The sequence below is a fragment of the Torulaspora delbrueckii genome, chromosome 8, assembly GCF_000243375.1.
Source record: "Torulaspora delbrueckii CBS 1146 chromosome 8, complete genome".
Classification (NCBI taxonomy): Eukaryota; Fungi; Ascomycota; class Saccharomycetes; order Saccharomycetales; family Saccharomycetaceae; genus Torulaspora; species Torulaspora delbrueckii.
The window spans coordinates 399807-423295 of NC_016508.1; the positions used below are offsets into that span (position 1 = coordinate 399807).

At 41.2% G+C, this 23489-nt stretch overlaps 13 protein-coding genes and 1 non-coding gene across 14 annotated transcripts; 8 read left to right on the forward strand and 6 right to left on the reverse strand.

Annotated features, from left to right (window-relative positions):
- Nucleotides 1–3: 3 nt before the first annotated feature.
- CKA1 (casein kinase 2 catalytic subunit CKA1) lies at nucleotides 4–1125 on the reverse strand (the record flags this gene model as incomplete). Its single annotated transcript, XM_003683260.1, has 1 exon — nucleotides 4–1125. The coding sequence occupies one exon, from the start codon at nucleotides 1123–1125 to the stop codon at nucleotides 4–6; it is 1122 nt and encodes a 373-aa protein (XP_003683308.1).
- Nucleotides 1126–1610: 485 nt separating this feature from the next.
- Nucleotides 1611–2447, reverse strand: CAP2 (F-actin-capping protein subunit beta; the record flags this gene model as incomplete). The annotated part of the gene is made up of 1 exon (XM_003683261.1): nucleotides 1611–2447. One exon carries the CDS (start codon nucleotides 2445–2447, stop codon nucleotides 1611–1613), a length of 837 nt encoding a protein of 278 aa, XP_003683309.1.
- A 487-nt stretch (nucleotides 2448–2934) lies between these two features.
- Nucleotides 2935–3381, forward strand: ERG28 (Erg28p; the record flags this gene model as incomplete). Its single annotated transcript, XM_003683262.1, has 1 exon — nucleotides 2935–3381. One exon carries the CDS (start codon nucleotides 2935–2937, stop codon nucleotides 3379–3381), a length of 447 nt encoding a protein of 148 aa, XP_003683310.1.
- A 52-nt stretch (nucleotides 3382–3433) lies between these two features.
- Nucleotides 3434–4777, reverse strand: BCY1 (cAMP-dependent protein kinase regulatory subunit BCY1; the record flags this gene model as incomplete). The annotated part of the gene is made up of 1 exon (XM_003683263.1): nucleotides 3434–4777. The coding sequence occupies one exon, from the start codon at nucleotides 4775–4777 to the stop codon at nucleotides 3434–3436; it is 1344 nt and encodes a 447-aa protein (XP_003683311.1).
- A 292-nt stretch (nucleotides 4778–5069) lies between these two features.
- Nucleotides 5070–7571, reverse strand: IRC5 (putative ATPase; the record flags this gene model as incomplete). The annotated part of the gene is made up of 1 exon (XM_003683264.1): nucleotides 5070–7571. One exon carries the CDS (start codon nucleotides 7569–7571, stop codon nucleotides 5070–5072), a length of 2502 nt encoding a protein of 833 aa, XP_003683312.1.
- A 370-nt stretch (nucleotides 7572–7941) lies between these two features.
- On the forward strand, nucleotides 7942–9603 carry RSC8 (Rsc8p; the record flags this gene model as incomplete). Its single annotated transcript, XM_003683265.1, has 1 exon — nucleotides 7942–9603. The coding sequence occupies one exon, from the start codon at nucleotides 7942–7944 to the stop codon at nucleotides 9601–9603; it is 1662 nt and encodes a 553-aa protein (XP_003683313.1).
- Nucleotides 9604–9732: 129 nt separating this feature from the next.
- Nucleotides 9733–10872, forward strand: YKE4 (Zn(2+) transporter YKE4; the record flags this gene model as incomplete). Its single annotated transcript, XM_003683266.1, has 1 exon — nucleotides 9733–10872. One exon carries the CDS (start codon nucleotides 9733–9735, stop codon nucleotides 10870–10872), a length of 1140 nt encoding a protein of 379 aa, XP_003683314.1.
- Nucleotides 10873–11071: 199 nt separating this feature from the next.
- Nucleotides 11072–11701, forward strand: ATG45 (Atg45p; the record flags this gene model as incomplete). Its single annotated transcript, XM_003683267.1, has 1 exon — nucleotides 11072–11701. The coding sequence occupies one exon, from the start codon at nucleotides 11072–11074 to the stop codon at nucleotides 11699–11701; it is 630 nt and encodes a 209-aa protein (XP_003683315.1).
- A 304-nt stretch (nucleotides 11702–12005) lies between these two features.
- Nucleotides 12006–15209, forward strand: IRR1 (cohesin subunit IRR1; the record flags this gene model as incomplete). The annotated part of the gene is made up of 1 exon (XM_003683268.1): nucleotides 12006–15209. The coding sequence occupies one exon, from the start codon at nucleotides 12006–12008 to the stop codon at nucleotides 15207–15209; it is 3204 nt and encodes a 1067-aa protein (XP_003683316.1).
- A 125-nt stretch (nucleotides 15210–15334) lies between these two features.
- EMC5 (Emc5p) lies at nucleotides 15335–15736 on the forward strand (the record flags this gene model as incomplete). The annotated part of the gene is made up of 1 exon (XM_003683269.1): nucleotides 15335–15736. One exon carries the CDS (start codon nucleotides 15335–15337, stop codon nucleotides 15734–15736), a length of 402 nt encoding a protein of 133 aa, XP_003683317.1.
- A 24-nt stretch (nucleotides 15737–15760) lies between these two features.
- On the reverse strand, nucleotides 15761–16123 carry CDC26 (anaphase promoting complex subunit CDC26; the record flags this gene model as incomplete). The annotated part of the gene is made up of 1 exon (XM_003683270.1): nucleotides 15761–16123. The coding sequence occupies one exon, from the start codon at nucleotides 16121–16123 to the stop codon at nucleotides 15761–15763; it is 363 nt and encodes a 120-aa protein (XP_003683318.1).
- Nucleotides 16124–16292: 169 nt separating this feature from the next.
- Nucleotides 16293–16366, forward strand: TDEL0Htrna2K. Its single transcript has one exon. It is a non-coding gene; the product is annotated as a tRNA-Lys (tRNA).
- Nucleotides 16367–16592: 226 nt separating this feature from the next.
- Nucleotides 16593–20327, forward strand: SSM4 (E3 ubiquitin-protein ligase SSM4; the record flags this gene model as incomplete). The annotated part of the gene is made up of 1 exon (XM_003683271.1): nucleotides 16593–20327. One exon carries the CDS (start codon nucleotides 16593–16595, stop codon nucleotides 20325–20327), a length of 3735 nt encoding a protein of 1244 aa, XP_003683319.1.
- Nucleotides 20328–20497: 170 nt separating this feature from the next.
- On the reverse strand, nucleotides 20498–23338 carry ULP2 (SUMO protease ULP2; the record flags this gene model as incomplete). Its single annotated transcript, XM_003683272.1, has 1 exon — nucleotides 20498–23338. The coding sequence occupies one exon, from the start codon at nucleotides 23336–23338 to the stop codon at nucleotides 20498–20500; it is 2841 nt and encodes a 946-aa protein (XP_003683320.1).
- Between the last annotated feature and the right edge of the window lie 151 nt (nucleotides 23339–23489).

The window sequence follows — 23489 nt, forward strand, 5'->3', positions numbered from 1 at the left end:
TCTTCATGTGGCGCTGTTTTCTTTTCTAATGGGTTCGAACCATGGGTGACCCATAGCTTCTTTAGCAGTAAGTCTTTCCTGATGATCGTACCTCAGCAGGTTGTCGATCAAATCTATAATTTCATCATTATCACATAGATGCTTGTTAGAGTCATTGATAAACCTGCGCCATGGTCTTCTAATGTATTGATCAATGTCATGAAACTCACGAGGTAGCGTAATTTCATACTTAAGCAGGTATTTCTCAAAATCTGCAGTACCTAAAATTCTGACAATTTTGACCAACTGATCAGTGTTACTAGTACCATGAAAGAAAGGCTCTTTTTGGAAGACCATAGACGCAAGCATGGTACCGAAGGACCATAAGTCGAGTGAATAGTCGTACATTCTATAATCGACTAGCAACTCTGGTCCTTTGAAAAATCTGGATGCGACACGAACGTTGTATTCCATATTGGCGTGGTAGAATTCCGCTAGACCCCAATCAATGAGCCTTAACTTCTTTTGCTTATGGTCGATCATGACGTTGTGTGGCTTGACATCCCTATGCATGATACCCATGGAATGACAATAATCCAAGGCTTTTAAAAGTTCAAACATGTAAAATCTCATATCATAGTCGGTGAATTTCGGGTACAACACACGAAAATCAACGTTATTGACATTTTCGAAGACAAGGGCTGGTGTCCTTGAAATCGGGTCTCTTACAACATCCAACAGTTGAACGATATTTTCGTGACCATTGTGTGGTAGCTCGTACAAGTACGATCTCATGAATTGCAAAACCTCCTGCTTTCTATTAGTATAGTATGCATCTTTGTCAAAAGGCTTGGACGTTGGAGGATTAGTTTCAATGGAAAGATTGGTCAAAATCTTAATCTCACGCTTAATTTTCTTCTTCTTGACGGGCTTCAGCATCTTAATGACAATACTATCTTTCGTAGCTAAATGCACACCTTGAAAAACTTCCGAATATTTCCCTCTTCCCACTTTGTTTTCAATCTCATAGTGCTTATTGTTTTGCGACCATTCTATAGTAGTATTCTCATAATCCCAATACTCTTGACCTCTTATTTGATTTGCATTCGTATAGACACGAGATTCTGACCACTTTTTGCACTTCATTTGTTTCAATCTAATGGTGTTTCTAAACAGCTGGCCTCAGTATAATACAATGACTCTATAATGCGAGTGCTAACAACCAACAATGTCCAAACAAACCACTAATCGAATTTTTTTCCAGGAAAAAGCCAGATAAAAATGACTGGAAATACGAGGCAATGAATAAGTGATATGGTGAGCGAAGTCACTCCAAAATAGCGGCAAAGGCTGAACTTTATGGTCAGTTGATTGTTCAATATCTCTTCTTTTACTCATTTTTTTCAAGTCAAGACTGCAAACCGTTAGCTATGACACGCAAACCGAGAACCATCGTTTGAAGCCTACTGGATGTCCTGACGGTCGCTCATCAAGCCATGAACGTAGTGACTATTCAGTGAAACAACGTTGTGCATCGACGGAGGTTTATTCTCTGACCTACGCTAGAAGCATTACAGCTGAGCTGTTATATATATATATTTACTCTTTGCAAAAGATAGTGCTACCGAAAATTAGAGACCTTGCAAGCCCTTGATAAGCTCCTGGTGGGCTTCTTTATTCATCTCCTCTGCACTTGGTGCGCTGTTCTTCGTTTGGTGAAAGATATCCCGAGTCTTTTCGAAATAAACAGCTTCCAACATAGTTCTCATCTGTGATTCGACATCTTCAATCAAAGTCCCCAGGTTTGTGATATGTGCCACACTCAATTGTTCCTCAGTGACAGACTCTGCAGCAGGCACATTAACTGTCCTCTCAGTTTGTCTAGTTAAATTTCCAGATAATGACATCTGATCCCCTTTATCCAAATGCAAAATAATCGTAGTTGTGATACGATAGGTGAAATCGGAACCGTCACGGGTAGCTTCGAGGACATGAATACTATCCCAGCAACTTGAACTTTGATCCTTGTTCTTAAAAAGAACAACACCTGCAAAATCGTCTGTGTTATCCTCATCCAACTCCCAGAGGTAGACACTCGAGACACCACCTTCGTAGTACAAATCTCTGTAGATATCGAACGAATCATTCGCTAAAGCTTCCAATTTTCTCAATTCTGTGGAGGGAAATGGACTCTCCTTTAAATCTTCAGGGGACAACTCAGGATAGTATTCATTAGACCAAGGAGATCTGTGTGAATCGATGTCTCTGTTGTAATCACAACATAAGTACTCTCTTTGAGAGGCCTTGGGGTCTCGCTTTATAGTCAACGGGGTGTCTACTGATGACAGCAGATCTTCAGCTAGGGAAGGTTCCAATTTAATTAAATTCTGTAAGTGCTCTTTCAAGCGTCTGGGGTCTAGTCGACGCAGGAGATCCAAGGATGCATCATAGGAATCAGTAGAGCTCATTTTGTAGGGTTTATCAATTGGTTTGTTCCAGATACTAAAGCTTTAGTCGCCTGCGCTTTTTCATTCGAAGTATTTAAGGACGCTCGAATGAAAGAACAGCTTAAACAGAAAAGCAGCTAAAGAGATCAAGATCAAGGATTATCAGCGCTCAAAGGTATTCAATTGATTGCGCAAGTGTATGATGATTTAGGTATGAACAATTCAGCAATTAAAATCCTTCTAGGAAAAAATTGCCTCGAAAGCGTATATCCAAACCAGCAGCAACTCTAATGGTAAAAATGACCTCTGGCTTGAAGGTAAAGCCATTCATGAGCTCTCAAATAGAACAATTGACTTCCTAGATGTCTACAATGAAGCTGAGGGTCATCGTGCACGGATCCGTTGCAACATCAATTGAGCTCTATACGAAAGGTTTATAAACAATGCAGTGTCTTCACCTCTTGATCCTAACTCTTGACTCTCACTTTAGCTATCTCACTACTACAAAATGCTTTCCTTCCAAGACGTTATCCGTTTCACGCAGAACAAGTTGGTATCAATGCCTCCTGGGTATCTGCCAAAATGGTTATTGTTCATCTCTGTAGTGTCTGTGTTCAATTCTTTGCAAACTTACATTTCAGGCCTGGAACTAACACGTAGAGTGTATGAGAACAAGCCCGCTGAGACCACTTCGTTGAGTGCAAGAACTTTTGGTACCTGGACGTTTGTATCATGTGTCATTAGATTCTATGGGGCGATGTATTTGCAGGAAGAACACATCTTTCAATTAACCTTCATTTCCTATTTGATTGCCATCGCTCATTTCGGTTCTGAATTGTTGATCTTCCGTACTTGCAAATTGGGCAAAGGTTTCATGGGTCCTTTAGTTGTAGCTTCCACTTCTTTGATCTGGATGTACAACCAGAAGGAATACTACACTGGTTCCGGATGGTAAATTGTATACGTATAAATGTAAGAGTTATATGATTCTAAATAGAGAAATGTTTCTATTTGCTTGTGCTATGGGCTTTGCGGGTTGGATCATTCAGTTTTAAGACATCGACCACAGGTCCCAATAGTCTTTGGAACCCGCTCTTACCCAGTGTAGCTACTTTGGTCTTTGTCTTTGCTGTAACAGTGGCCTGACGTGGCAGATCGTTCAACAAAGCCACTTCACCAAAGTAATCACGCGACTTCAGCTGCGCAACCACGCCTTGACCATCCTTTGAGACTTCACACTCACCGTACTCGATCAGATAGAAATTTTCACCAACGTCACCTTCTTTTACGATAACTTGGCCTGGTTCGTAAAACTCTGTGTCTAATGCATCGGCTAATTTGGCACGATCATAAGTAGTCAGCGATTTGAGGATTGGCATACTCTTCAATAGCTCATCGTACATCATTCTCTTCTTGAAAGAGCTGCCGAGTAGGATCTTTCTAAATGTTATTCTATCGAGAGCCCATAGAATACAATCCGTTAGAGCGATGACTGTGGCGGCTCTAGGACTACTGTACATTAGAGCTAGTTCACCGAAACTGGAGCCTGGGCCCGACGAATTAACTTTAGTTCCATCAACCAAGTACTCCACAGAACCTTCTTCAACGATGTAAAAATAGTCACCTTCATCTCCTTGTTTGATAATCTCTGTACCTTTCTTCACCATTTTCTCTTCCAACGAGTTGATTACCAGTATCTTACTATCGTCATCTAGCTTGTTAAAGAGAAAATTTCTTCCAATAGACTTTGCGAGTCTCTTCAACTGATCCTGATTCTTCTCCGAATAATGTGCAGGAGTCCAATCATCAAAGTTATCTGGTTGTAAAGTCTCACCACTGACAGAGGTACGTCTCTCGGCATTGAAATTCAAAGGTAATGGCTGATGATTCACATTAGCTTTCCTCTTCGATTCCTTAGTATCGCCACTATGAGGGTCCAAAGGTGACTTCATTCGTTTACTACTCTCCTGACCCACGTTAAAATTACCTTTAAATAGTCCGGTTGCTGAGCTTGATTGTGAAGGTGTGTTAGAAGCGAGATGCTCGTCCTCGTGCGTAGCATGAGGGTCCTGATTGGCAAATGGTGACTTGAATAAAACGTCTCTCTCCTCGCCGTTTCCACCAATACTTGTAGAGGCCGCTGCCACCGATTCACTTCTCGAAGGTCTAGAAAACAGAGTAATACCCTTTGATAGAGCAAATGCCTCCTGGTTCTTCATAAAGACACGCTGCTGTTCCAGTCTCTTATTGAAGTAATTTGCAGAAAACTGCAAAATATCATTGGGACTCTGTCTTTCCACTTCACTCTGGTATAAGTCGTATTCGACCTTTTGTTCTTGAGACAATGGCATCCTGAAATGCTTGGTTATAGTTCCAGAGGTCTCTTTGCAATTCAATATTTTGCCTTAGAATAAACGTAAAACTTTTTAGTCAAATGCAAATACAAATTACCAATTGAAGCTTACACCTAGAAAACTACAACCAATCCAAATTAGGTGATCTAATTAACTCAATTGATCATGAAGTGGCTTTCTTCAACTACTTTAATTTTACTTACAGGGGGTCCGCGCCAGGCCTGACAAGGGGACCCGTGCTAAACGACGGCTTATATTACGAGAGATGGGCTAGCGACTAAAAATGGTCTCATAGTTGACCCGTGGAAGTCTCAAAGAGCCTAACGTGCGGTAGTTCGACAGTCCTATTAGCTTCGTAGGCCTTGGCCGAACGATCTGTGAGCTCCGCAAGTTCCTGGGACGTCAATTGGCCATTATCTTGGTCCTTATTCTTGCGATTCCTGTTGAATCCGATGCTGGACTCACCGCTTAATAGAAGCTGTGAAAGTTCTTGAAAAAGTTCCTTATTTGTGGCTCTTGATCCATGGGTATTAGTGGACGATTGTTGTAAGAAGGATTTCTCGTTAAGGGCCAATTTACGTAGAGTGTTGAATTGGCCCATTTGGATCACTAATTTCTCTAAACGCCTCTTGCTTGCGGCTCTTGTGAGAATGATATGTTCCACAGTATTGTCGCAACATAGTCGGTAGACTATGACAGGTCTTACTTGGCCTATACGGTGGCATCGGTCCATCGCCTGGAGATCTACTTGAGGGTTCCAGTCGCTGTCGAATAAGACAACGGTATCTGCAACAGCTAGGTTGATACCAAGTCCTGCAGCTCTGGTGGACAGTAAGAAAACGTTTGTTTGATCTTTTGGGCTGTTAAACTGCGAGATTTGTGCTTTACGGGTTTCATTATCGACAGATCCGTCGATCCTCAAAGCATTTAAAGAGTTCAATTCACACCAGTCTTCAATCAGATCCAGCATTTTGATAAATTGCGAGAATATTAACACCTTGTGGCCTTTTTTGATTAATGGTGGTAAAAGTTTTTGCAGGACTTGTAATTTCCCTGAAGTGCTTAGGAGCATCTCCAGAGTCAGATCTTCAGGTTGCATGTAGGGAAAATAGAATAGGAAGGTCGAGTCGACAATTTGTCGTAGCTGCATCATCATGTTCTGTAATTTAATGCTTGTGCATTCCTTGTGTAAGTGCTCATCATACAATATATCCATCTTTTTTAGTATATCACTAGGGGGTCCATCGACTGCTTGATCACCCAGTTTATAGTTGATGTAGTCTCGTATTGATTTATTAGATACATTTCCAATGTATCTGGAATTTAAAGTGAAGAAATGCTTGATGAGCTCTTTGAAAATAGTCTTCTTCAATTTCCCACTTAAACCCATCCTATAAAGTTTGTTTTGCATTGGAGTGAGAGGGCAATCTATAATGTATTCTCTTTTTGGCGGAAGAATTCCAGCCAGTACGGTCTTCTTCAACCTCCTCAATAAGAAGGGTTTCAAGATAGTGTGCAAATTAGAGATCAAATTTTTCTCCAACTCATCGTTGATGACTCGATTCAATTTGGAAGAGTCACTTTGCAGATCGAGATCTTCAAAGTTGAACCATTTGTTAAAGATCTCAAAATCTGCAAAAATCTCTGGCATTATAAAGTTAAGCAATGACCACAATTCACCCAAATTGTTTTGTAGCGGTGTCCCTGTTAAAAGCAATCTATTTGTCGTGTTGATCCTTTTCAACTCCTGGATTAACTTACAATTGATGTTCTTTAAACGATGTCCTTCATCAACAATCAGAAACTTCCACTGTTTTGACATTATCTGATCCGAGTCCCGTATTATCATTTCATAAGACGTCACAACCACACCCGTCCCCTTTGTATTCTTGAAGAATTTCCTCAGCAACTTAGATCTTTCCTTATAACCTCCCTGATGATAGTACTTGAGGACCGGTAGATCAGGAGCAAACTTTTCAAACTCATTCATCCAGTTGTCTACAGTACTGAGAGGAGCAGCAATCAGGAATGGTCCTTTTGTGTCCATCTCATAGATAAAAGCCAATAGTGCAATACTCTGTATTGTCTTACCAAGGCCCATATCGTCTGCCAAGATACCATTCAGTCCGTTTTCATAAAGCGTAATGAGCCAGTTTAAACCCTCCAATTGGTAACCTTTCAAAACACAATTCTTAAGCAAAGCTGGTTGTTGCTCAGCAATGGTTTTATCATCCATAACATCAGATACGTTCTGTTCATCCTTTTCCTCACCCTTCCGTTTGAAAAAATCAACAATTGACCTTGCACCTTTCTTCTGCTTCTTTGCAGGTGGTTCTTGGGCCTTCTGATCCTCCTGTTTTTGCATTGACCTTTCAAGAAGCGTGTCAGCGATAACACCCGAGTACACTTGACTCTGTTTCACAAACTCATTAAGTTTCTTCAACTTCAACGACACAGTCTGCTTATCCACTTCATCAAGGTTATCGTCCTCATCATCCTCATCATCTGCTTTCTGTTGTAATTCAGACTGCGAATTTCGCAGTAACTCATTTAACTGTCTCTCATCGCTCTCTTCATCAGAGTCTAAAGCTACATCAGAATCATCTTTAACTTCATCCTTCAACCAAATGGGTTCTGTATCACTCTTACCACCCGTATCCTCAGTATCACTGTCAGTTTCATTCACATCAGCTCTCAGATCGGATTCCTCCTTCTCTCTGTAATCACGGCGTAACCCATTTCGATTGCTTCGCAAGGATCTCGTCATAGTTCTACCAACACTATCGCCCATTAACACAAACCAGAACGCAAAAGGAGCAACTACCAAAGATCTCTTCACTGATCAATTTTCAAACAGTGAACAACTAATTCGCGTCTCATTCTTTCAGGCTATTATGGTACACGCAGTGGAGAAAATAAAAAGAATCAGCGGTTACTTCATCTAGAACTGATTGATACTATTAAATGGTGACTTAGACTCGTTCAACAAGTCTACACTCGCCTCTTAGATCAAACCACGTGATTTCGTTGTTTAGTGTTTTTTCCCTCCTTCGCCTAAGGTGAAAAGTTGGTGAAGTTCATACCGTTAGGAATCAACAGACCTGTCTTTAAGACTTGTGAAGCTCTCGACTGAGGCCTGTTTTGGATCATTCTGTGCAAATATGAGCGGTGCAGAAGATCAAATTGGGAACGTGGAAGTTGGAGGGGCCGTTGGGCCCGCATTAAGTGGTAGTGCACCTCCATTGTTGCCCCATCTGCAACAACAACAGATGATGCAGCATGAGGCTGCAGATATCAATTATGAGCAGGAAGCACAGAAATTAGAGGACAAAGCATTGAGGTTTCTGGCTAAACAAGCTCATCCAGTTATCATTCCGTCATTCGCCGCGTGGTTTGAGTTCTCAGAAGTTCATGAGATTGAAAAGAGATCGATCCCAGACTTTTTCGACGATTCTTCTCGTTTCAAGACCCCCAAGGCTTACAAGGATGCCAGAAACTTTATGATTAATACCTATAGACTTTCACCATATGAGTATTTGACGATGACCGCAGTGAGAAGAAACATTGCCATGGATGTGGCGTCCATCGTCAAGATTCATGCTTTTTTGGAAAAGTGGGGGTTGATTAACTACCAGATAGATCCAAGGTCGAAACCCTCTTTGATTGGTCCCAGTTTCACAGGTCATTTCCAAGTGATCCTCGATACCCCACAGGGTTTGAAACCATTTGTTCCCGCTGAACTGGTAAAGGACGAAGAGGAAGCAGAGACTAAGAATGAAGAGACTACGCCAAGCGCAAGTCATGAGAATACCTCTACAGAGTACAAGTTTATTGACCGCGAGCCCTTCCCAGTGAACCTCTCCCTTAGAGAGAGCGTGTATGATACAACACAGGACTTTAATGCATTGCAATCGAGGGAGAAATCATCAAGACAAATACACAAGACGTTTGTGTGTCATACATGTGGGAACAACGCCGTAGTGGTACACTACCATAACTTGCGTGCCAGGGACGCAAACTTGTGTTCCAGATGTTTTCAAGAAGGTCATTTTGGGGCGAATTTTCAATCGTCTGATTTCATAAGGTTGGAAAACGATACGCAAACAGGCAAGAGACAATGGTCAGATCAGGAGCTATTACTACTATTGGAAGGTATTGAGATGTACGAGGATCAATGGGAAAGGATAGTTGATCACGTCGGAAACACAAAGACTATGGAAGAATGTGTAGAGAAATTCCTGAGCTTGCCAATTGAGGACCAATACATTAATGATATCGTTCGGAAGACTAAAATCAAGTCATACAAGGTACAAAACGGTAATGGGAAACAATTCACTACAACGGAGGCAGTCGATGCAACAATAAAGGCTCTACTAGAAGGTTTAAACAGACAAACCCTCGAAGAGACCTTACCGGAATCAGCTAAAAAAATATCTGTCAAGTACTTGCAAGAAACTCAGGCTGTAGCACAGGAGCTAGTCAGTTTGAAAGTCAAGAAGCTCGATTTAAAATTTGAGAAATTGGATAAATTAGAGGCTGCACTACAGGAGGAGAAAACCAAGTACGTGGAAGAATCAGAGAAGATATTGAACGACAGGATATCTTTAAGCAAGCAGATCACTGACCTCAACAGTGAGCTCGGCAAATTGAATATATCGAAAAAATTGGTGTTGATATCAGACCAAGTTGATTCCGGTATCAAGCTTGTAGAGGAAGAAGAAGGTGCAGGGGCAGACAAAGAACCCTTGCAAAAGCAGACCGACCAAGAGATACAGGCCTTGTCACACGCGGAACCTCAAATGTATCAACCTTGGTCTTTGTAATATGAAGTGTATTTTAAATAAAATGCGAATGCTCATTTTTTCGCCGATGCGCTTCGATGAGCTTGCTAGATGAAATTTCATCAACAGTGAAATAAAAATCAATCTTACTAAGATAGACCAGCTTGCGCTATGATTGCTCTGCTACACAAGCTTTTCGTTCTTTTGCAAGTGGTGAAACCAGTGGTAGCGCACAAACATGACTCTGACATTGCAGATAGCTATGAACATGATCCTTCGGCTCAGTTGATTCATCAAATCCAGGACTATTTATTCCCATTCTCAGCTCGTTATAATTCGATCCTGGCCACTTTACTTATTCAATTAGCACCTTGTTTTATTATTTTCTCAATTCCAGGTCTCAAGAAGAGCAAGACTAGTGGTCAGAGTAGTAGCTTGCTACCCGTGCTGGTTTCCTTCGCCTTTGGTACTTTGCTTGGTGATATTCTCCTTCATTTGATCCCAGAAATTTTTGAATCAATTGAGAATACTCAACCATCATTTATTCTCATCGGATCAGCTATCTTTACCGGGTTCTTGGCATTCCTATTCCTGGATAAGACTTTGAGAGTTATGTCGATTGGAACCGGAAAAGAGATATCCCTGTCTTCTCATTCTCATTCACACGTTCAAGAGTCTGATGAGATAGCCACTAGCTCTTCAATTAATGCTCCACAAAGCACTAATGGATTGAAGCAAAGAAAGACCAGGAATATTGCCACTAAACCCACCAGAAAAGCTGCAAAAGCTCACGAGTCGCACCAGAAGCCCAATATTGCAGCATACTTGAACATAGTTACCGGCTGTGTACACAATATCACTGACGGTATCGCTCTAGCGTCCAGTTTCTACAGTTCCAGGCATGTCGGCGCCACCACAACGATTGCAGTTATGTTTCATGAAATCCCACATGAAATTGGCGACTTTGTCATCCTACTCTCAAGCGGATTTACTTTCCCTCAGGCCCTCAAGTCCCAACTAGTTACCTCGATTGGCGCCATGGTCGGAACAGCCATCGGTTGTGCCCTCAACGAGATGCCACAAAGCACTTCCAAGACAAGTACTACTAGTACGCACTGGTTGTTGCAACCCGATCTACTACTACCGATCAGTACTGGTGGATTTATCTACATAGCGACTGTAGGAGTCGCTCCACAAGTACTACAGCTAACGTGTTCGAACAAGTCACAAGAAGCCAGGATATGGATACTACAACTGGTCTCGATTATCGCTGGCTTTGCCCTCATGATGGCGCTAGCACTACTAGAGTAATAAGATCTATATTCTAAGCTCTCTTATAATCCACTAGTTTTCCTTATCGTGGGGCCCCATAATAAGAAGCCACCCCGCGTCCACCTAAGATGGCCTAACCAAGCCAGAAATTCAACAGGGAATTATTAGGATAAAAGCTGATCCCTCAACCTCTTGTCACTATTCAAGTACCTCAGAAGGGCAGCTATCGGTTTTAGAAATGTCGAGCATACAGTTTGTGATACCGAGCGAGGTGATCGGCAGCTACTGGTCACCTCAGGATAAGGTAGTGATCACTGGAGAGTTTGATGATTGGAAACATTCTGATTACGTGTTGCAGTATTTAGAGAATGAAGGTTTCAAAGTAGCAATACCCAGGATCAATGGCCAGGAGAAAGCGATGTTCAAGTTAGTGATCAATGATAGGGAATGGATAACTTTGGCCTATTTTGAAACGACTGTGGATGGATCTGGTCATACAAACAACGTGTTAAACTACCAAGACTACGAGATCGACGAGTCGCTTGATGATGTTACTATTGGTAGTGCCAGACAGGAGAGTGAACAGAGACAATTGCTCAGCTACACGGCTGAAGTCACTACAACACCTTATGTATCACCAGAACTTTTATCACCAGCTCTGGCACCGCAAGTCGCTTTGAATGACTATGTCAATATCTCTTCTCATGGAGAATTGAGTAGTACGGAGGATCTGGAATTCGAACCATGCGATTTGGACCTAGAAGAGACCTTGCAGTATGACTCCAATACGCCTTTCTCCTCTAACCAAAGACCGTTAAACGGACTGGTGTCGATGGTTAAGAAAGCCAGGACGTATTGGAATAGCTAGGCTCTTGATTCAGAGGTTGCTTTACCATTTGCTTGTTATGAGTTGAGCATGGCCACTTGAGGGGAAACTGAGAATCCACGAATTTTATAGACAAGACTTAAAGAGGCTATTTGAAGGTTTTATAGCTCAGAATATTGGTTAAAAGGATGTGTAATTGTAGCGTTTAGTTGATGCAATCGTTGTGTATGAGGTAACGCGTTTTAACTTTTACGCGTCAACTCTTCTAATAAAGGCATCTCGAATGAAAACAACCACTTTATAAGACTTTCTGAAGGCTCCCAGAAGATTACTTGGGTAGCTCAGAATGTCAGCAGTGCGAAGGTCTACAAGGCAAAGGACGAAATCGAGTGTGGGGTCTTCAGGTGAACAGGATGCAGGAGAAGTGGTCGTAGATACTAATACTGTGGTTGATGAGGCCCTGAGCGACGAGGACCAGAGCTCCGATGAGGAGGAAGATGTTCAGGATGAGGATTATGAAGAGCCCTCAAATATCAAGAAGAGAAAAGCCACTGGTCAAAGGAGCAGGCCAGCGAGTAAGAGAGGAAAGACTGCAGGGTCCAATACTTCCAAGGGCGGAACCTCCTCCGCAAATTCTAGGAAAGATCAGGTGGAATTTTTGGAAATAGTAAAGGGTTTTGAACCAACAGAAATGTTTGAGATCTTGGCGACTTCAGAGGGAATCTCCATTGACGAAGTTGCAAGAGATTGGTTAGACACTTACAGAGAGAATAGAGACGTTTTCGTCCAAGAATTTATCAACTTACTGCTCTGCTGCTGCGGTGCAGTAGTTCATGTGGAGGAACATGATGTACATAGCAACGAGTCATCGAACAAGACTATAGAGGAAGTACAATTGATGTTTCAAAACCAAAAGATTCACGAATTCCACTTAATGATAAGCAAGAATAATAGGAAAAAATCCAAGTATCCCCATCTATACGAGAATTTCGTTGAGCTAATGTCGCGGCTTATGGAGGTCGCAATCAACGCTCAATTGATATGCGAGGAATCAACGGAAGAAGGTGGTCAGATAGTCACCGGTCCTTTCATCGTCGATTTGCTAACATGGTTATCGTCAATTTCGGTGTGCAAACTGCGGTGTCTAAGATACATCGCCACCCTCACACTGTATTTGTTCCAGGATTACCTGACAGAGCACGTTGTAGATTTGGAGAGTAGATACCTTTCGAAGCTTACGAAACAATTGAAGATGGAACAACGGAAAAAGAGACCCAACACGAAAACTGTGCAAAAATTGGAGTCTAATATAGAAGAGTATCAAGGGGAAAAAATGGTCTCCCGTGACATTATCGACAATATTATTAAACTGTGCTTTGTTCATAGATTTAAGGATGTGGATAGTACCACCAGATCTTTGTCAATGATACACCTTTCGCTCTGGATTCAAAACTACCCTGAGTATTTCATGAAAGTGACTTTCTTGAAATATTATGGTTGGCTCCTAAGTGATTCATCGGCTGAAGTTAGGTCTCGAGTTCTCAGAATTCTACCACAATTGATTACTAGGCAAAATAACGATCTTGTTGACAACTCAGCTCTTCGTCAATTTTTCGAAAGGTTCAAGGAAAGAATTTTAGAAATAGCCCTAAAAGATGAAATACTCGATGTAAGACTTCATGCCGTAGGAGTCCTCACAGAGGTTGCGGCGCTGGGATATTTGGAAGACTCTGAGGTCTTGACAATTTCAAGTTTGATTTTCGATGATAATGAAGTTAAGGTTTCATCTCGTGGTAAGAATTCCAGGTTTCTCATGGCTGCCGCCAAGTTTTTTGCTCAAGTGACTAGTGAGAGAATAGCGGAGTTTACAAACAGCCATGACACACCTAATGAACTTTTCGAAATGACAACTACTTCATTAATCAAGATCGGCACTTTCACAAAGCTTTTAAATGAATCCCTCGTATTTTATATGAAGGAGAACACTGATGTCGATTCTGGAAAAAGAGTAAGTACAGTTTTCCAGGCCGCAGAATTTCTGTATCCATTTTTCGGTTCACTTATTGAAGACATGTGCCGAATGCTGACGTATGACGGTGAATTTGACCACCCATCCTTGAGAACAGAGAGTAACATGAATGAAGATGACGAGGAAGTATATGAAAATCAATTGCTCTTGCCCAGCGAGGGCAATGGCAACATTTTATATGTCACCATTCTCTTTGGACTCTGTTATGGTGGTTGTAATTTGAAGAGCCAGCCCAGATTTGATGTCGCCGAAGCCGTCTTGCCACATTTGGACAAACTCATGACTCAACTACCTGTCCAATCGAGTAATATTCTTTCTTCACTTACAGGTATCTTCAATCTCTTTTCATTTGAAGACTGGATCCATACAGGCTATGAAAAGAGCATCCGCAAGACATTGGACAAAATTGTGAGGGCATTCTCAGAAGCAAGTTTGAGTTGTTCACCGACAGACTTAGAATACAAATCTCTCTCAGAGACCGTGAAGCACACCAAACAATTGAATCTTGATGAACTCAATGAACCTTGGCAAAATCAAATCGTCCATTTGAAGATTCTTCTCGAGAAATTTTTAGATGAGAGACTATTGGACCACAGCGAGGGCTTTGAGGAGCATATAACTGTCCTATCCACAATGTTCACTAACAAGTTGACCTTGTTAGGGAAGTTTTATCCCATAGAATTTGATCCATCCTTGCTAGATAAATTGCTGGAGAACTACGTGTTAAGGATACCGTCAGAGAAGCAAAATATCCAGCCTGCTGTGGCAAGAGAAATGAATTTGAACGTCTTGACTTTGCTTGCCACATGGAAGGTTCAAAAATGGACTGAAATACCGGAGAAGAGATTACCAACGAATAGTAATCTGTCAGTACCTCGCTCTGATCTACAAGCAGTTTCCAAAGTAATAAAGTCGCTAGATAAGGTGCTTCGACAATTGAATGATGGTGACGATTTTGCGAAGGATTCGAGCAATGTCGCGCTCAAGTTAGCAGTTTCCGATCCTTTACTCGATGTTTTGGTCGCTATAAAAGTGGTTGAACTAGGGCTCTCACAGTCCGAAAGGTCTTTAGAATTGCAGCTTTTAGAGTTTTTCCCAACACAGCTATCGGAATCCACTTGCTCAGCGCTTTTAAGCATATTTCTATACTTGGAGAGTGCGTATGCACAAAAATCTGAAATTCATCTGGACAGATCTCCCGAAGAGCATGCGAATCTCAACGATCTAGATGACGAGCTAATTACAAGTGACTGTGAGCAGCAGTTATTGATCTTCACAATCAAATTAAAAGGTCTGGTAAAGTTGGGGTTATTGCGCGGGCACATTGCAGAAAGAATTGCATTAAACAAGGACAAGCTATCGCCACTTTTCACTCAAGTTGTTGACGATAGCATCTTTGATCAAGCGAAGAAGGGCAAATATGTGGGGAAACAGTCCCACAAAAGAGCGCCTTCGATTGCTGAAGAACCTGATGATATCGATATGCTGCAGGATGACCCTATCGATGATTCTGAAATATAAGTACTGACTTGATGAATTTTGTCTTCTATATAGCTTTTTTGTTTAATCAATTTGCATGATATTAATCGCGAACTTTTTAAAGATGAGCGAATATCCTAACTGCGACTGAAGGGATAAGCATAGAGATGGGTCTGATCTCTAAGCTTTTACTAGTACTTTCCATAGTACTGATTGGTCACTCAGGGTTTTCCAGTCATGAATTCCACCAACTTTTGAAACGAGGTGCTAGAGAATCTTCATCGCAGATTCCAAAGGACATAAAATATGAAACAATCACTGGGTTAGTGCTATTTGTACTGAGTGCATTTCTCTCGTTTGAGAAATTAAGTTATTACCCATTAGTGGGGCCTAAGAAATCATTGACCCAAGGTCAGTACCTTGAGGACATCGCAATGAGCAAAGCTACTAATGTCGACAACCTAATCGGTAGCGACCCTGCTGGAGCCGTGAACTATACCCCTAGCTTCGTAGACATTATCAATAAAAGGGAGCAAGTGAGGCAGCACATTGCAAAGAAGGATCTTTAAATTGTATAGGAAACTGCATATCTATCACTGTCTACTTTGACTACTATAAAAAGGGTTCCCTTCAGCATTATTAGTGTTCCCACTCACGTTGGGATCAACGTTTTGACGATTTGACCAATTCAGAGTAGCTGTTGGAAGACCATCAGAGGCTTCTGCATGTAATCTTTTACCATCTAGCGGACTGATTTGAAACGAAGAATCAATGCCTGCTGGTTCTGCCAAATTCCCATCATCTACAGTACCAGACTCTAATCTTGTAGAAGATCGTATTAGGTTTTTTCGTTGTGATTGAATGCGTAGTTGCAATTTCTCTTCTTCTACTTCGGCTATCAATTCAGCAACATCGTCCTGCGATAATTGCAAGGTAGTAGGAGGTCTCCGCAACATGCTCACCACTAAAAAACTACCGACAAAAGCCTTTGAATCAATAGTTGAAGTAGTTCTCAGTGTATTTAGTCATTGTATATCACAAAAGTTAGTTATTATGATGAAAATGATGACAAAAACCTTTAAACAAATCTCAAATTAGATCTCTCCTCACCATCCAATTTAATAAGCCTTGTTGGCGCAATCGGTAGCGCGTGTGACTCTTAATCACAAGGTTAGGGGTTCGACGCCCCCTACAGGGCTTAATTTTATTTTTTTTGCTTATGATCGTATCGTTTAGCACTGAAAAAAGAGCTTCTCTTTGTGTTCTAATAGAATCGGAGGGGATGGGCTATGACGGTGGCGATTATTAAGAGAAACAACCAGTCTTAGCTCTCATTCTGACACTTTCTATTGAATCAGTGAAGTGTGAGATTACGATTGCTTAGGCTTCTTTTAGGCTTTTTTCACCGGCGAAATACGATTCAGTATGGACGTGGATGTTGATCGAGAGACGATGAGTGGTGTTAAAAACTCTGATATACCAGCTGGAGCCACTTGTCGTATCTGTCGTGGAGATGCAACTGAGGACAACCCATTGTTTCATCCCTGCAAGTGTAAAGGGTCCATTAAGTATATTCATGAGTCTTGCTTGATGGAATGGATTTCTTCAAAAAATGTGGATATCAGTAAACCAGGTACAACTGCCAACTGTGATATTTGCCACTATCCTATAAATTTTAGTACCACATATGCGGAAAATATGCCTGATCGGATACCTGTTTCTTTGTTGGTGAAGAGAAGTTTGATATCATGTTTTCATTTTGTCAAGGATGGATTAACCTTGAATTTAGCCGCAGTGCTATTCCTTATTGGTATCCCTTTGACATGGAATTTCTTTGGGAAGCTTTATACTATGATCCTGGATGGCGAATTACCTTATAAGGGAGATTTCCACAAGAGTATGGCATATGGTTATAGAGATGATATCTCTGAAGGTACTAGTTTACTCCTACAGTACACTTTAAATTTCCGATTTTCTATCCTACAAATAGTGATGGTGGTTATTCTTCACATCAGTCTCTATTTCCAGTACGACATGATTGTTAGAGAGAGCGTAATGAGTAAGATGATCTTTCACAAGATTGGTCCCCAATACACGAAAGAGGAACTGATTAAGATACAGTTGAAGGAGAGATTTCCAATGATGGATAATCAGACTATCGAACATGTTGCAAGATTGATGAAGGCAAGAGACGAGGCTGGAGATGCGGCTGACACTCATGATGATTCCACTGCAGATTTAGGTGCCGAACAGAACGAGGAAAGCGATGAGGACGACGAGCCACCAAATACTGGTGATTCGACGGGTCAGGAAAACTCGACCCATGAAACTACCGATATGGATTCTAGTGGGGATGAACTTGAAGAAGAACGCCAAGACGAACTGGTTGACGATACGTTGTCCGAAGATGAAATCGACGTACCAATTCAAAGGCCATTTGATGCTTTTATGCATCGCAGAGCTCAAAATGAGTTTGATGAGTTACTCGATAGACAGAACGAACAGGCAAATGATCAAGCAGTTCCTATTTTAGATGGGGGGAGAAACGAGGAAGAAGATGCTGAGGGTCCTATGGTTGAGGGTGCTGGTGAAGATGACATGATTCAACAGGCGCCACCCCCTATTGTAATTAATTTGAAACTGAAATTGATTAATGTTTTAGCTTACTATATTGTGGCCGAGGTATTGGTTGCCGTTTATCTAGCAGTTGCTTATTTGTTACCCACTGTTGTCGGATACGGTTTGATCAAAGTTGCTATTCTGTTCGGCACAATTGTCCAACGTGGAATGGTTCGCTTGTACTATATTCTTCAGTTGTTCAAGATCTATCATCTGGCACTTGAGAATGTTCCTTATTTTGAGCCACTATGTGGGTGGATGTCAAAAAATGTGGTTAGCATCTGGATTTACTATTATGATGGGTACGTGAACAACACTCTGAAATCATCTATCGTTACACGGAGTCTACCTGCACTGGTAACGTATATTGCCACCATTTCCATCATAAGCGTCTCATCTGAGTTACTATGCAAGGGTTATGGACGTGAAAATGGTGTGAGAAACCGCACCAAGAGATTTATCTTTCAAATTTTGTTCGCCATCAAGTGTACCTTTAAGGTTTTTACGCTGTTTTTCATCGAACTTGCTGGCTTCCCCGTCCTGGCGGGATTGATGTTGGATTACTCCATCTTTTCTCCATTGTTGAGTCCAGGTAAAATGCTTTGGGCTCCACAGATTTGCACAGTTTGGCCACCACTAATCTTTTTCACATATTGGACTATCGGAACCTTATACATGTATTGGTTCGCCAAATATATCGGTATGATCAGGCAACACATTATCAGACCGGGTGTGCTATTTTTCATTAGATCTCCTGATGATCCTAATATCAAGATCTTGCATGATAGTTTGATTCATCCAATGAGTATACAAGTTTCCAGGCTGTGTCTATCAATGTTCATCTATGCCGTTTTCATCATTGTAGGTTTTGGATTCCACACTAGGTTTTTATTCCCAGTTCTACTGAAGTCGAAGTTGCTGACAACCAACAATTGCATCGAGCATCCTCAATTAATATATGTTGCGCTCTTCTACATCACAAAACAAATTGTCGAGTCTAAGCCAAGTGTCAAGTTATACATAAGGAAGTATTGGGAACGCGCGTTTGATGTGTCGGCCCGAAAACTTCGCCTATCATCTTTCATTTTAGGTCATGATATACCCACAGAGAGAGGTCACATACTCTATAGAAACTTCTTCTACCGATTTTTCGCTAAGAAGAGTGCAGAATGGTCTAATCCTCAACTTTTTACAATGCCAAAGACCTTAGATCAAGCAAAGACGTTATTCCGTGAGGATCCCAACATTCATGCATATTTCATTCCAGATGGTATCCTGATGCGTGTACCTTCATCCGACATCGTTTCGAGGAACTACGTACAAACCTTATTTGTTCCTGTCACTAAGGATGATAAATTACTGAGACCATTGGATCTGGAAGTTATAAAAGCAAGAAATCAACGGAATGCTGGCGATTTTGGATACCTTGACGAACAAAACACAGAATTTGATGCTTACTCCATAGTTTACACGCCTCCAAACTTCCGAATGAGATACATGTCACTCTTGGTGTTCGTATGGCTTTTCGCGTCGTTGATGGTATTGCTGACTGCCCTTCTTTGTCAATACTCTGTTGCAACGCTGCTTGCTTTTATTTTACTGCCCGCTACGTCGTTGCTCTCTAAATCCGATTCCACATACCGTACCTCGAAGCTTTTCATTAAGACTAAATTCCAACAATTAGATCTCTTTTTCGTTTGTGCTGGAGCCATTGTTTTGTCCATTGCGCTTGAAAGATATCATGCATACAAGATATCCAGAATTGTTCTCTCTGATCATATAGTTCCCGTGGTCAACGAAGATACGAATGAACCTGAGCTCAATGCAAACAATAATGTTCGGTTAGAAGCCCGTCCCGCACAAGACATTCGGAACGTTCTGCGAAACATTTTGAATCATGGAGAAGCAAAGTTCTTTATTTTCTTGATCGGTATGTTATCGGTTGTGTTCGTTCGCCACGTCGCACTACTTGTCAATTTACGCTCTTTGAGATATTTTGGATTGGGTTATATCTCTCGCAAATATTTCAAAGACTTTGAAATATCCATTTCACCTACCCATTTATTTGAAGCAGATTTCGAGGAATTGACGTTTTTGCTACTGCAAAATCTATCGACTTTCTACATCGGTAGAAAGTTTGCAAATAATAGACATCGTCCTTTGTCTGCATGGTTTAAGCTGATATCTGGGGATTTACTCGGTCAACTTTCATTCATTTTATACACAACGATACCATTAGTGATCTCTTGGTTCACTTTCACCTCTTTGGAATACTTTTTGCATTCTGACCGCTATACATCCTTCAGCGCCGTCGTCAAATTCTTATGGCATTACAGATTATCACCGCAATCAAACGACATTCCATGGACAATACCTCAGCATTTGTGTTTTTCATCGCTTTACGTTATCATGAGCAGCTATATAGTGTGGAAGTGTGCATTTGCAGCTAAAAAATGGTTTGGTGTCGCAATACAGAATGTGAAGGATGAAGTATATGCCAAAGGTAGATCTTTACAAAACTTCTCAGGAGGTGATGATTGATTCACGAACGAACATGTTTTTTGCATAGTGTGTAAACATATCGAATTTTATTTTCATGCTCATTTAGATAGGCATTATATGCCTTTATTTGTAGTTTAGTTAATTTGAGTCTTTGAACCCAAAATGCACGTTATGCATGTGTAGCTAATTATATAATAATCAGTAGGTTTTCAATCCGATTCGGATGCAATGCTTTGAACGTCATCATTCGCATCTGGAGACAATTTCTCTGACACCCGAAAGTCAGGCGCTGAACGGTCTTGAAATTTGTGATGAGAATCTCTGACATTTTTTCTGGCTAATTCTGAGTGATAAGACCCAAGATTACCCGCGTAATTCAGATCTATAGTTTCACCTATTATTGGTTCATTAAGCTCTGCCTCAACATCCTTTCTGAGTTGAGTCGAGCTTCCCCTGTCCGAATATCCTAGCAGGTTGACATCGCTGTCGTTGGCTTTATCAGAAATTGTTACTCTGCTTTCGTCGGCATCGCTGAAAGATGAGGACTCTGATTGCTCACGTTCATCAGCTTCTGCGATTGGGAATTCCGACAAAATGGAAGACGGCGGCTGCGTCATGTGTTTATCATCATTTCCATCCCTTGGCTTGATAAATATTGGCGATGACAGAGGTTTCATACCGCTCGATTCAAATGCATCTGATCGACCTTTCAAAGACGAGGTGCCAAAATAAGGAGAGGTGATTCCGCTTGCCGTCGCTTCGCCTTTACCTCCCGATGACCTGATAGGAGAGCTCTCAAGGTATTTTCTATTTGATGGACCATCCATCGAAGAGCTTGCGACCCTTGACTTATCATCTGGTGACTCATAACGCCGAAATTCTTTCGGGAGTTCTGATGATTCTTTGAATGTGCTACCACCATTGAAGCTCTCAATCATGATTTGTTCATTTTCTTGCTGTGCTTTCTTTTTAGCAGGCCCCTCAATTCTTTGTTGTTGAGCTTCTAAATTAGAAGTTGTATCTTTTTGCTGTGGTAAGGAAGCTTGAAATTTTGAAAGATCTTCTAGAATTTCAATATCACCATCCTCCTCGTCTTCTTCGACCCTGCTACTGTCTCCCTGTAGTGGATTTTCATTATTCTCCTCCATTGTTTTTATTTGCTCCTTCTGTAATGCCCACAGAACATCTCGCAGGTCTCGCCTTGCTGAGCTTCTTTTATTTCTTTCAAAATACTCATTAATGATTCTACTGCTGACCTTGCTCTTTGATTTGGCCGATCTCCACACCTCAATGGTACTCATTGGATTTTCAAAAAATTTCATTGTGTTCAATATAACATGAACTCCACAATCACTCATGTTTGGTTGTTGCGGAACAGCACATGTTCTCATCTTGATAAGGCTCTTGTCAAGATCAATACCATACTTATCCTTTGCGTAAGCTATGAGAAAATCCTTAATGGGATCTATCTCTCGCGAATGAGTTTGTCGGAGAGAGTCAAACGTTAGGATTCTGATTATAGGCGCGCTCACGGATACGCTATCATCATCATCTTCTTCTTCCGCCACCAGGGGCGTGGTACTACGGCTAGAAAGTCGAGAAATAATATCTTGACCAGCGGGACTAGGCGAGACTTTTGGCTCATCTTTTGGCTTTCTCGCTAGTTTTGCCTTCTCATTATCACTCAGTTTTTCAAAGAATCTTAGAATTGCATCTAAATTCGTGATAATACAACCAAACCAGTGGAAATTCATATTTATTGGAACCACCACATATTGTTTGTTAAAGAGGTCACAATTAGTGACCCAATTTTGGACATTGACATAATAGTCTGTCGGGTCACTGATTAGCTTTGTATAAAAGAAAGATGACATGATGTGAACTTTTTCCCGCTTTATAATAGATTCTTTTATGGCCCTCTCGACGTAGTATTTGGTAAAAAAATCTAGGATGGTATCATTGATCCAGTCGTGATTATAAAGACACTTAAAATCCTGATTTGTAATTGTATACCCAGCACCATCATCAAATTTGTAACACAATCGTGGTGTAAATTTTTCTGGAGTTTCGAAGTCTTTATCATCATCAATACTGAAAAGTTTACTTTGCACAAGGTTCGGTGTTTGGCTCCTTGTTCGTGAAAATGCATGGTCTGTCAATTTTGAGTAGAACCCCGCTGGCTTAATCTCACGCATTTTCTTCGTGGTATCCGGGCGTTCTGGTGACGAAGGAACCTGTATTCTGTGAGCCGCCTGGCTAGGTTGGGTTGAGTGACGTATCCTCTCCAACGAAGATAGATTCTTTTTTAGAAAAGGCGTAGACTTGGTCTCATTAACTGAGTATTCAGATAGATTCCTCATTAAGCTCTCGGCAGAAGCTTCAACTTTGATCTTACAAGTTTGAAACTGCTTTAAATTCTCACGTATCCTTGATATCTTGGTGGAGTCTGTGCTTTCCCACAAAATCACATAGGTAGGATCTAAAGTGGAATCTCCATTTCTCGTAGCCTGCGTTCTAGTATCTATTCTGATTAATCTCGACTTATGCAAAACAAATGCGATAGTAAGATCCTCCTGATCGAATAAAATTACCTGACAGTCCTTTTGAGGATCAATATATGCATTTTTAATATCCTGCTCTTGAAACTTGAAACATATTCTTGGTCCATCATAATCGTTCCTGAAGATCAATAGACATTTTGATCTCTCTAATACGTTGTTGTGCGAATCAATATTTGAAATCCTGCCGCTAATAGTGTATGATACATTATTAGTATTCTGGTCCGTATCTACAAGTAGCCCACCGCTATCTACTCTCGGTACTTCATCTATCACATGCAACTCTCGAGTCCCATCCCTAACGTCCTGAGCCAAGATTTCCTGCCCTATAGAGCCAGAATCAATCTTTGCCACGACATCTGGATCCCTTTGAATGGTATGTCTCTTCACTGGTCCATAGCCGCCACGGAGTTGCCCCGATCCCATTCGATTTCTCTCAAACAAGTTGTTCACAGGCACAAAACCGGCTGTTTTTCGTCTTTTCGAGGACATCCGTAGTTCCACGGGCCTCAGCCTACCTCAAACAACACCAAACCACACCACCAGCAGTACTTAGCCGTCCAAATCAAGCCTCCAAACCAATTGTTGATCGTTGATTATAAGTTACACCTTGCCAACTCATCTTGAAATAGTCGTTGTCCGG